Source organism: Rhinopithecus bieti, unplaced genomic scaffold (genome assembly GCF_001698545.2).
Source record: "Rhinopithecus bieti isolate Rb0 unplaced genomic scaffold, ASM169854v2 scaffold_2350, whole genome shotgun sequence".
Lineage (NCBI taxonomy): Eukaryota > Metazoa > Chordata > Mammalia > Primates > Cercopithecidae > Rhinopithecus > Rhinopithecus bieti.
The window spans coordinates 3,466,542-3,479,944 of NW_016803902.1; the positions used below are offsets into that span (position 1 = coordinate 3,466,542).

Below are 13,403 nucleotides of genomic sequence, written 5' to 3' on the forward strand. Positions count from 1 at the left end.
CATCACACACTGGGGCCTATCATGGGGAGGGGGGAGGAGGGAGGGATTGCATTGGGGAGTTATACATGATATAAATGATGAATTGATGGGTGCTGACGAGTTGGTGGGTGCAGCACACCAACATGGCATAAGTATACATATGTAACAAACCTGCACGTTATGCACATGTACCCTAGAACTTAAAGTATAATAAAAAAAAAAAAAAGAAAATAATGAAATATTTCATTAACATCCTATTAGGTATTATTAGTAGTCTAGAGATGATTTAAAGCATATGGGAGGATATGCATAGGTGGTTTGCAATACTGTGCAGTTATATGCAAACACTATGCCATTTTATATAAGGGACTTGAACATCTGCAGATTCTGGTATCTGTGCAGAGGTCCTCGAACCAATCCCCCAGATATACTGAGGGACAACTGAATGCTCTACTCTGGGAAGATGCAGAAGCGAATAGGGAAAGCCTTTCATAGAGGAGGTGATCTTTGAAGGGGACCTTAAAGGATGAGGAATTTAATCAAGTAGAGATGTAGGGGAAGGTGAATCCCAAACAAAAGGGAACTGTAAGAGCAAAGATGCAGAAGTGTAAGAATGTATGTTGTGTTAGAAATATGAAGTGAATGATGAGCTTAAAATATCAAGAGCAAAAAGAGTATAAGAAGGGTATAGTCACTGATGAGCTGGGAGATTAAGGCTGAAGACAGAGCCAGGCCATGGAATTTAGACTTCATCCTGTGGGCAGCAAATGATCATAAGAGAGTTTACATTTGGAATTGGCAGGGCCCAATCAAGGTCTGATTGACAGAATGATGGATGACCTGAGCAGATAAAAGCTAACTAGAAAGAAATCACTTAGGCTGAGGTAAAGGTTCAGAGGAGTAAAGATGAAAACTTGAAAGAGGGATGGAGAAGTAACATCTAATGGGAGAAAATGCAGAAGTGAAAAATGGGTCCTGATGACTGATGTTGCTAGAGACTTAGTGTCTGTGGTAATGTCTTCCCTATTCTCTGGGCAAAAAAAAAAGCTCATGACTAGCAAGTTTGAGACATAGCTGCCCATTTTCTCAGGTGAATAGAATTCAGGTGCCATTGATAAGCGTAAGAACCAGGGTCTGCAAGTTGGGCTTGTATGCTACTACATCTATACCTACATGTACACTTATACCTACACCTATCCTATTATGAGTAGTAACTGGATAATCTAGTGGGAGGAAGACAGCAAATTATGAAGGCCAGATAGTGTTTCTATGATTTCATACAGTTAAAAAATGTGAGTAGCATTCATCTTGAAAACAATAATACTAAAGACTTGAGCAGCGTTAGTTCTTGAATTTTTCTGGGGGTTAGAGAGGAGTAGGGAAAGGGATACCATAAATAGCCAGTAAACTTCCATGTTATGATAAAGTCAGGGACGAATTACTGTGGAAAGGAAAGGCAAAGTGGAGAAGACCTTTTCCATGAGATTGTCTGGAATCATGGCCATCTGACCTGGTTTATATAAACCTGTTCCCAGAAACTGAAGATGGTCATGCCAGGGATGCTCTCAAAAGCACTCATGTATCCCTTTCTGGCAAGGAGGAAAGAATCTGATCTACAAGGAGCAGTCAGCACACTGGTCCTGCCTTCCTAAGAATAGCACTTACTCACAGGAAGCAGCCAGGGAAGAGTCTGGCCTGTGCCTGGGGCCAGGATAGAAGTAACCTCTCTGAATTCCAGAAAACTGCTCATAAAAATGCTTTACTTTGCTCTTTGAACCCAACTAGCAGCATTATAAATATATTCTTATCTATGGTGGTTTTGATGGTTGGAGTTAGCTGTGCAAGCTGTAAGATTGTGTTTCTTTTGCTTGGAAAGAGGAACTTATTGGTAGGTTTCATTTGGCACTCAAAACTCTAGGGGTCCTGTAAAGGAACAGGGTGTCTCTTTCCGTTTCCCAGACTCTTTCTCCTGTGGTACTTCAAAACCCTGCTTTGTCTTTGCAGGAGCTTGAATGTTACACCATGCTACCTCCCCATCTCACTAGGTGATGTTGTTTCTCCATCAATGATTTTGAAGCTTTGCACCAGAATCACCTCCAGGGTTTGTGAAACTTTGATCACTGACTCTACCCTCAGTATTTTCTGGTTCAGTAGATCTGGGGAGGGGTGGGGGTGCAAGAATTTGCAATTTTCAGTAGTACCCAGGAGATAGTAATGCTGCTGGTTTGAGGGCTGCCTCTTTGAAAACCTTTGCCCCAAGAATCCTTCTGGTATCACTTTATCTAAGATTAGTTTTTTCTATCCCCTAGCCTCCTCATGATGCAAAGGTGCATCATAGTGGAAAATCATTGTTATGAAAGTTCAGATTAGGGATAAGTTTCTGTTTTGTTATGAGTTTTCTACATGGAAAAGGCATTTCCCTCTCTGGGCTTAGTTTCCTCTTCATTAAAATGAGATAACTGGATAAAATGACTGCTAAATGTGTTTCTACCCCAGGTGTTAGGACTAAGGGACTAGTTTGTGGACTGTGACCTGAAAACAAAATTAATACTTTGTAACAAGATTGGAAATCACAGCTCAATTTGTATGTGAGAAAGTAGAATAGGTGCATCTAGATTACCAGACCTAATTTCATAGTCTATATATCAGGCATCAGCAAGGTTTTTTTCTTTAAAGGGTCATGTTGTAAATATTTCATGTTTTGTAGACCATAAAGCTTCTGTCCCAAATACTCAATTCTGCCATTGCAGTGTGAAAAAAAAAAAAAAATGTCCCAAATACTCAATTCTGCCATTGCAGTGTGAAAAAGACCCACAGGCAAAATGTAAATCGACAAGGGAACTTGTGTTCCAGTAACACTTCATTTACAAAAACAGGCATCAGGTTGAATTTGGACCGTGGGCATCAGTTTTCAACCCAAAGTTTATATTACTGTTTTACAGAAATAATCTGACCTATGTCTACCTTCTTGATTTAAAAGTTTCAAAACTCTATGGCAGAAAAAAACATGAGTGATATTATGTAATCTGGAGTAAATATATCAGTGTGTTGACTATTCAGTATTAAAATTTATAATTAATAGCAAAAAACTATAATTTTTCCATGGCATAAGAAAAAAATATTTTTTATTTGATAGGAAAGTTTATTTCCCTGCTTTTTAAAATTCAGAAGCATTTTAACTATTACAATAGTAATTAATTGCTTATCATTGAACTTGCAGTATAAAATTGCATCAAAACAGTTTCTGTGGCAGAAGATTGCGAAAATACATCTTTGGCATATAAGTCGGGATTGTTCAAAGCACCCATGGGATAGAGATCAAGCTCTGGAAAGAGCCTCAAAGATCTCTGACAAAAGGATTACTTATCATCAGTGGGATCCATACTCTCCCCAAATTTAGTTTCTAGTACAATTGTGCTCTGTGAGCTGATGCTTTGTAATGGCATTCTCATTGTATTAATGGAGCCACCTGTGACATTTTCATTATTAAAAATGATTTTCTTGACAGTTACCCTGTAATTCAAAGGGAAAGTGAACATTGCCATTGTTCTGAAACACGTTAGAAGCTAAGAGGGTCCTATTTGGCGTTTTCACATAATTGATGAGATGTGAAATTGCTTTATTTTGTACTAACCCTGGAGGCTATCCATTTATTCTTATTCGTTCTTTTAATCAGCACGCGAGAAGAAAACTGACATTCTTATCGAGTCTCATAGCCTGTTGTGCAGTAACCTCTTCTGAAAGAATTTATCCCTTTGTTTGATGCCGGCTACAGACACAGCCATGCTGGTTCCCAAGGCATGATCCTTCTACACTTGGGAAGAGTGATAGTGTGCCATTGGAAGCTGAGCTGATCAAATGGTTTTATGTTGTAGCTATCATTACTTTGCTTAGTTTTTGTTGGTAAAAGTAAGTCTTCAGGGAGTCATTTGGGGCCATGGTGACACAAGCAAAATATATTAGTGAGTTAAAATAATATGAGCTGTATGAGTTAAAAATATGAGTTAAAAATATATGAGCTGTAAACCAAAGACCTATTGTTGGAAAATTCCTAGGATCAGGACACTTCCTTGTCCTGACTAGCTGGATTCTCTGATTCAGTTCACTTGCTAAAATATAGACTCTCTTGCTTTCTCTCTATGTACATGTTTGCATATGCATGCAAATGTATATGTGTGTGTATAATCTTTCATCTCTTGATATTTTTGGAACACCATGATTTCTTGTTATTTGTACAGTAAAAGAGCCAATGCACACAATGAATTTTTCAACCTGTTGTTATATATGTAGCTGGCATGTCTCCTTTCAATTCTCCTTAAAGGATATAAAGCTTTTAAGGTTTCCACTTTAGCTGACACTAAATATCTCAGCAAGCTCTGTCTGATTATTCAGCGTTGTTGTGGATAAAGTAGATAAAGACCCTGAGGGCAAGTCCATCAAGTTTTCAGATGTCACTAAGCTGTGAAGGAGGGTGAGCTATAGTAGATGACAGAAATAGCATTTGCAAAACATTATGACAGGAAGGAGAGATGAAATGGATCTAACAATATGAAATGCAACAGAGATAAACATCAAGTTGTATAGTGGCTGCCCCTAAACAGCCAACTGCACAAGATGAGATAGGGCTTAATGAGGTTTTAGTCTTCATTAAGCTCAATATTAGCCAACACTATGGCTCAGTCAAAGAAAGCAAATACAGTCATGCCTCACTTAATGACAGGGATACATTCTAAGAAACGAGTCATTAGGCTTTTTCCTCACTGTATCAACATCATAGAGTATATTTAAACAAACCTAGATGGAATAGCTTACTACACACCTAGGCTATTTGGTATAGTCTATTGCTTCTAGGCTATAAACCTGGACAGCATGATACTATACTTAATATTGTAGGCAACTGTAACACAGTGGTAAGTATTTGTATGTCTAAACATAGAAAAGGTACAGTAAAAATACACATAAAAGATGAAAAATGGTATACCTGTATAGAACACGTACCATGAATGGAGTTTACGGGACTAGAAGTTGCAGTAGGTGAGTCAGTGAGTGAATGTTGGGTGCATGTGAAGGCCTAGGATATTACTGTGCACTTCTGTAGACTTTATGAACCTTGTAAACTTAGGCTACACCAAATTTTGAAAAACAATTTTTTTCTTCAATAAATTAACCTTAGCTTATTGTACCTTTTTTACTTTATAAGCTTTTAATTTTGTAACTTTTGACTCTTGTCTAATGACACTTAGTTTAAAACAAACACATTGTACAAAATATTTTCTTTATATTATTCTATAATCTTTTCTATTTTAATTTTTTAAAACTTATTAAACATTTTTTTCAAACTAGGACACAAAAACACACCTTAACCTAGGTCTCCACAGGGTCAGGATTATCAATATCACTGTCTTTCACCTCCGTATTTTCCTCCATGTGTTGTCCCACTGGAAGGTCTCCAGGGACAATAATACCCACAGAGCTGTCATCTCTTATGATAACAATGCCTTCTTCTGGAATACCTCCTGAGGACTTGCCTGAGGCTGTTTTAGTTATCTCTTTTTTTATAAGTAGAAAGAATACATTCTAAAATAATAATTTAAAAAGATAGTATACTAAATACATAAACCAGTAAGCTAACCATTTATCATTATCAAGCAGTATGTACTGTAAATGACTGTAGGTGATATATTTTTATACAACTGGCAGCTCAGTAGGCTTGTTTACACAGACATCATTACGAACACGTGTGTGAGTAATGCACTGCATTATATAATGGCTGCGATGTCACTAGGTGACAGGAATTTTTCAGCTTCATTAAAATTCTATAGGATCACCTTTGTATGTGTAGTATGTCAGTGACCAAAATTTCATTGTGTGGCACATGACTTTATTGAAAAAAGCCTGCATTAAAGAAAGTACAACGTTTAAAAAAAGGTGAGCACGAAACTCAATTCACTCTTTCTTCAAAGACCGTTACTGAATAATTCTATTTAGTTCTCTCTCAGCTACCTCATTTGAGAAAGAGATATATATACATATTCCACAAAATATCAGGATTAAATGTGATCATGCATGTAAATGCCTCTGCACAATATATAACACCAGATAAGCATTAAGTGTATGGTAGAATATGATGATGATGATGATGATGATGATGATGATGATATATACTTAAAACTGTTGAAAGAGAAGGCAACTATGACAGTGAAAGGATTATAAATGATGGGAACTGGTCAAGAAATTAGAGGTGTTTACCCAGAAGTGAAACATCTCAGTGAATACATAAGAGCTGTCTTCTAAAAACTGAAGAATTGAAATATGGCAGAGTGTTTGGAGTTCTATTATTACCGAAGGTATGGATTCAGATCAATGGATAGAAGTAATGAGAAGTCTGATTTTTTACTTTGTAACATGTACAGAGATGCACACCGAATTCTCTCCGTAGTGATGAATTCAAGACTGGAGAGCCTCAAGCACAGACTTGAACACTTTTGAATACAGCTGCTGTAAAGAGGATTCAGCTGTAGGTCAGGAGGCTTAGTTATGTGTTCTTTAAGGTACCTTCCAGCCCTGAGACTCTTTGATTTTTTTAAAATACTCAACAAATTAGTTTTAACCATGAATGGTGATGACAGAGCTTACCTTAAATTTTCAGCAATGAAGAACATTGTTTAAGAAATTACTGTAAGCAACAGATGTATAAAAAAAGACACATTGCAAAATGTTTAGTCTTACTGCTGAAGTGCTGCTGACTTTCAATTTTTTATAACTATGAGTCCTCAGAGCTAATACTTCAAAAATTGTACTGTGCTTACAATATGGAGAACTGCCATAAGATGGAAAGAGACACCTGATTATACCCCCCTGTAGTACACAACTTTAAGGCGGTCTTGCCGAAGAAGATTTTGAGACCATAACAGTTGGTGGTGCTGCTTGGAGAATCACTACCTACCTATGCCATCTTGGGTAACTGGTTTAGCCTCTCTGGGTTTAAGTTACTTCTTCTGTATAGAGGGCATAATCAGACTTTCTTTCACAGTTGGGACAGGGATATAGTTAGATGAATGTATTTGAATATGTTAAGTGGTATCATGGAAATACAGGAGCATGATTTTCCACTCAAATGACTTATTGATCATATATGCATTTTTAGCTGCTTACTTATAATTCTTACTTAGAAATATGATTTTAAGAACCCTTTTGAAAAGATTTTCAAAAAACATGTTGACTTTTTGTTAAACTTAGAAATGTTCCTATTTTTATTTTTTCTGCTCTGCAAGCAAAATCAGGGAAAGAAAGGGTGTGTTTGTGTGAACACACATGCATGCTTCAGTTTTGAACAGAATGAGAGGTGGCCAGGGGATGACTAAGAATCCAAGAAGTTCAGTTCTCATAGTGTAGCTGCCCATCATATCCTAAATGATGAAATCTCCTTAACTTCATTTCTAAACAGGATGGCAAGATATTCTGCCGACGGACAGCTTGTGATTGCCAGAATCCAAGTGCTGACCTTTTCTGTTGCCCAGAATGTGACACCAGGGTCACAAGTCAATGTTTAGACCAAAATGGTCACAAGCTGTATCGAAGTGGAGACAATTGGACCCATAGCTGTCAGCAATGTCGGTGTCTGGTATGTTGGCTTCCTGCAGGGCATTGAGCCTTTACTCTGAAAGAGGTTACAAATTCAGTTGTCTGTGGGACCTAGTTCCCCTTTTTTCATAATACTATACAGGGAGCTCTGGGGGTCCTGTGGCTAAGGGTCATGTTCTCTGATTAAAGATATTCAGGTTGTATTTGAAACACTGTACAAAGTAAAAAGCACATATTTATGGGACAGATGTGACCCAAACAATGACAGTTTACAGCTATTACTAATAAGAAATCAAGATCAAGAAAAATCTCTGCAAGAAAGGAAGCTTTCAAAACCTTGACTAGTTACTTGTAGTCCTGACAGAGCTAAATCTTTCATTTCTGTGCCATAACCCTTAAAGATTTCAATATAAGAGGTAACAAAATATAGTAGAAATATCAGAGATTTAATCATAGAGACCTAGAATCTAAACCTGGTCCTCCCACATGCTAGCTTAACATGGTTACCTTGAGTAAGTCCTAGCATTTTACTATTCTTTCCTCAAGTGGATACAGGTGTGTGAGTACATCTGCGGGAAAGAATGGGCTGTTATGAAGATTACAAGATATGTAAGAAGGACAAATACAGTACTTGGCTCAGAGAAGGTACTTAGTGTATGGTAGCGACTATTGTTAGTAATTCCTACCTTGAAAAATCTTTTCAGATACTACGTGTTTAAAAAGAAAAAAATGATGGTTGTTATAAATATTAATATAGGGCTACTAATGGAATAATTAGATTTGAGAAAGTCCAGAGAAAAGGCTTAATTTCTTGACCGGGTTCTTTCAGTCTCAAATGATATCACAAAGATTTCTAGCAATGGAAAGACTTTTAGGACACATTGGCATGGAATGTGATGTCCCATATGTGAAGTCACAACCATGGAACATTCTGAGTTGATTCATAATGGATATTATTAGCTGGGTGTCCACAGTTTAACATTTGCTGACATGAATGATTCTCCTTTTATGGGTACTGTATGAAAACAAGCATTCAGATAAATTATGCTCTACATTTCCATCAGATTTTTAAAAATCTTCAGGTGAATGTGCAGATAATCTTAACAGAGTATGTCTTTCTTAATCACTCCTACAACTGAGAAGTAAGACTCAGATAAATAAAAATTGTAGTCATTTTTTAAAACTCCCACCAAAGGACAAACAAATCAATACAACTGTAGAATTAGTTTCCCTGTTAGACTAGCAAATTGTATTTCTTTTCCAAGAAGCTAATCATCAGGCATCCAGAATAATTGGTATTAATTTTATGCATGAAATTTTCATAGATAGAATTTCAGAAGTATATCCTCTTCCATCCCAGCCCCTGAGATGAATATTTCTCAGGAAAACTGAAGCTGTTAAACACATAACTTATGAATTACTTGAGAATAATGTGGGTCATGCTTAATAAATATTTGTCAAGACTTTTCATGTGCCAGAATTTGTATGATGTAACAGTGAGCAAGATACACATGGCCTATACCTACACAAAGCCCATAGTCTTATGGAGATGACTGAACAATTAAACAAGTTACCATACACTATGAGGTATTATGCCATAGATTGTAATTCATGATAGCAGAGGAAGAAGATGCATAGTGAAATAGTTTTATTGTGGGCAGCTCAGTGAAGCCACAGATGCCAGATGCTGAGACACACAGAGGCTCCATTTGAACTCCAATCTAGAAAGTTCAGTGGACACGTTATATTCAAAACCATTCTGAAATGGTTCTCTTGACATTACCCAATCTTAACTTTAAATCTGATTGAAATATTATAGTGCTTCAGGTTCTGCTTTTGACCTTACGAGAAACTCGTTGCTCTTTATATACTAGACAGTATCTTATAATTTAATGACCAAAACTGTGCTAAACATGATAGCAAGTAAAAAGCCCAAAGCCTGAAAGCTCAAAACTTAATGTGGAATTGTACTGATTACGATATGATTATAAGTATCATGTTAAAATAATTATAGGCAGCACACAAAGAAGCTCACCTAGATCTTTCTGTGTACTGCAGTATAGACGGTCGGCAAAAGCATTCTGAAAGAAGTGAGACCTATAGTAGGTCTTCAAGGAGGAAGTGTATTATATCCTCAATGGTGTCAACTAGAAACATTCAGTGATGAGAATTACTGTGCTCTCATTCCCCTTATGTGACTTGGGAATAAACTTACGCATAGGAACAATAATGAGACTTTTTTTGCTTTTCCTCTACAGGAAGGAGAGGTAGATTGCTGGCCACTCACTTGCCCCAACTTGAGCTGTGAGTACACAGCTATCCTAGAAGGGGAGTGTTGTCCCCGCTGCGTCAGTGACCCCTGCCTAGCTGATAACATCGCCTATGACATCAGAAAAACTTGCCTGGACAGCTATGGTGTTTCAAGGCTTAGTGGCTCAGTGTGGACGATGGCTGGATCTCCCTGCACAACCTGTAAATGCAAGGTAATTGAATGTTCTGTGGATGTTGAAGCCTTGAACGATTGCCAGAAAACACTTGCAGGAGGTCCACTCCTGATGTTTCTGAATGCACAGGTTCACTGGACATGGTGGAAACTCTGGCATAAATTTACTTCTGATAGGAATTTAATGTGTATCAATATATCATAGCTGCACCTGTAAAAAGGCAAATTCCAAATGAGCATGAAATATAAGAATTGCTCCTGCCTTTGAACTACAGAATTTTGACAATTCATTCTAGGCTGAATTATGGCCGATTTAGGCTCTTTTGACCTGCATATTAAATAAAAAGGAAAAAAAGAAGGAAGGCAGGGAAGAAGAAAGAAGGAAGGGAGGGAGGGAAAGAGGAAAGGAGGGAGGGAGAGAGGGAAGGAGGGAGGGAAAGAGGGAGGAAGGAAGGAAACCAGTCAACTTCCTTTCATTCTGGAAAAGTTTCAAGTTCTTTTATTAAACCATCAATGTTAGGAAAAAAAAAAGTCCTCTCAAGTTGTTTTGTTTAATTATCAGAGTGCCTAAGGTGGGGACCCGCAGCTCTTGCTATAGCATTTCATTAGCAGTGATTATTTCCCTGTCTTTTTGGAGGAGTTTTCATGGACATCCTCATGTGTCATTAAGATTAAAAAACTGACCATTCTCTCCCTTCAAAGCTCATGAAGAGCTGGAGTGGTAGCTGATTTGGAACAATCATTAGTTAGTGTCAAATCTCTGCCAAAACATCTGTTTAAGATTCCCATGATCAAACATGTTAAAACTAGGAGTCTACTTGGTCCCATCAAACCTTGGCTCAGCTTCAGGCATCAGTGGAAGCTTCCCAGCTTGCCTCTTTATGCTGTTTTAAATGTAGATTTTTTTTGTTTGTTTGTTTTTCTGGGAAAGTATCATCTTAAGATGTAGCCCCAACAGAAAAAGGATACTATCAGACCTCATATAGGAAACGGTCCATGGTCCCATTTGTACCTTCAGCACCAAAGAACTAAATGATCAAGATACATGGAGACCTCTGTTACTTATTTGATAATTATATGGAATTATAAAGGTATATTTATATTAGTACATAAAATTATTTTTTAATGAATTTAAAAGTATTTGTGTACCCAAATATGCACTATCCCCTTCATAGTCACCATGAGAGATTTTATGTAAACCTTACTGGACCCCATCTTGGACTCGCCTGCAGATTGTTAGAGGTACTTTCAAATAGCTTCTTAAATGACAAATTGCTATCTTTTAGGATTTATGGAAAGAATCTCACTTGGAATAAGTACAGAAACAGGTCGTGTGAAAAGTTGGAAATCCCAGGGAGGTCTCCTAAGCAGGGATTGAGTGCAGGTGGTGTGTGAAATTGCACTGCTAGCAGAATCCCAGTGAGCAGTACCCTGGAGGGTCTGGTCAGTCCTTCCTTCCTTTCTACCCTTTCTCTGGTTTTTTTCCTAGCAGTTTTTTCTAGTCATTTTTATATGACTTCTTGAAGTTTTATAAACTTCTTGAAGTTTGCCTCAAAATGCAGAAGCTTGTTTTGAGTATAAAAATTGCAGACTGCTAATGAATTTATATTCTGTGTCTCAACTGGCTAACACATGTTTCTTTGATGCACAGAATGGAAGAGTCTGTTGTTCTGTGGATTTGGAGTGTCTTCAAAATAATTGAAGTATTTAAAATGGACTCATCGCAGAAGAATGGACAAAATGACCATCCAACGTGATTAAGAATAGGAATTGGTGGTTTTGCGGGTTTTTTTGTTTGTTTTTTTTAACCACAGACAATTGCCAAAGTTTCCATCTGGGGAAGGTGTTTGGAGGTTGCCTTTTGGACCTACCACTTTGCTCATTCTTGCTAACCTAGTCTAGGTGACCTACAGTGCAGTCCATTTAAGTCAATGGTTGTTAAAAGAAGTTTCCCGTGTTGTAAATCATGTTTCCCTTATCAGATCATTTGCAAACACATTTAAATGATCTCATGGTAAATGTTGATGTATTTTTTGGCTTATTTTGTGTACTAACATAATAGAGACTCAGCTCCTTTTATTTATTTTGTTGATTTATGGATCAAATTCTAAAATAAAGTTGCCTGTTGTGATTTTTGTCCCATCTACTGTATACTTAGTGCTGAGATCCTTGTAAAATGTTTTGATGAAAATAATATGTAGAGTCCAATTGCATTATACATACATTTCAAAGTGTTGAACCTTCTTAAATGCCTACTCATTCAGCTTAAACAGGCTGAAGCCAAGTATGACAAAGAAGGGAAGGACCAACAACAAAGAATTCTTTTAAAGAGAACTCTTGTCTCTTTTGCAAAAAAAAAAAAAAAAAATTAACTCGCAATTTAGAAGCAGCAATGCTTAAAGCCTTTCTTGGCTTCGAAAGCAAAATTACCTTTGTGTCAGATTTATGCAGTACTTGATCATTTATAAAGCATCACAGTTAGTTATTAATAAAGTTATAATCATAGTACCTGTCAGAAGTATTGTCCCTATATTACAGAAGTGTGAATTAAGGAGTTCCAGTCAACTAATTTGTTTAGAACTAGTTGATTTACAGTGTGTTGGGATTGGTAATCAAGTCTCCTAATTCCTGTTCAGTGTTTTTTTCTACTTAACTACATTGCCTCTCATATACATGAGGGAGACACCTTTAAGAAAATCTATTTGTATACTCAGAAGTTATTTTAGAACAGTGAATGTTTTCACTTGAGCCAATGCCGTACTTTTAAGAATTTTCAGTTATTAAGTTTTACAAAATGAATAAAATGTGCAAATGACATTTTATCTGAGCTGAGAATTCAAGCTTGGGTTGTAGTTTCAGGGAAATCACATCTCAGTGGTTTGTGATACCTACAGCTCTTGAATTCATCATTACTCTGAATTAAGTTGGTTTGTGGATTCCCATTCACTCATCAACTTAAAAAAAGACCTAACTTGTTAAGTCAGTCATGCTAAAAAAAATTTAAATATCAAATATTAGCCAAATTATTAATTTAAAATTACACACTTAGACAACTATTATTCATTGGTATTTGTCCAGTGGAAATGATACCCAATATTTTTTGTGAAGATGAAGTTCACTACATAAAATCAATTTTATGTATTGAATTATGATAACAGCAATTGCAATACTATAGTTGACAAAGACTGATATAATATGGTAAATTAGAACACATCTGTTTTATTTTAATTCCCTAAATGAAACCTTGAAGAGAATTTTAATATCACTTTTTGAAAATATTTACAACAATTAAAAAAATCCTTTCAATTTTTGCTGAAAAAAACAAAGACATCTACAAGAATTATTTGTGACTGAATATGTCAGGGATTGGCGAACTATGATCTCGTGTTAAATCTTA

At 36.6% G+C, this 13,403-nt stretch overlaps 1 protein-coding gene across 2 annotated transcripts in view; it reads left to right on the forward strand.

Moving 5' to 3' along the window:
• The window catches only part of NELL1 (neural EGFL like 1), a 963,285-nt gene extending 951,144 nt beyond the window's left edge, over nt 1-12,141 (forward strand). For both annotated transcript variants that reach the window (XM_017858414.1, XM_017858423.1), the window contains 3 exons: nt 7,427-7,603; nt 9,822-10,046; nt 11,658-12,141. In XM_017858414.1, the coding sequence (XP_017713903.1) occupies nt 7,427-7,603; nt 9,822-10,046; nt 11,658-11,708 (453 nt within the window). In that variant the 3' untranslated portion in view covers nt 11,709-12,141. The remainder of the gene's footprint in view (nt 1-7,426; nt 7,604-9,821; nt 10,047-11,657) is intronic.
• The last annotated feature ends 1,262 nt before the right edge of the window (nt 12,142-13,403 follow it).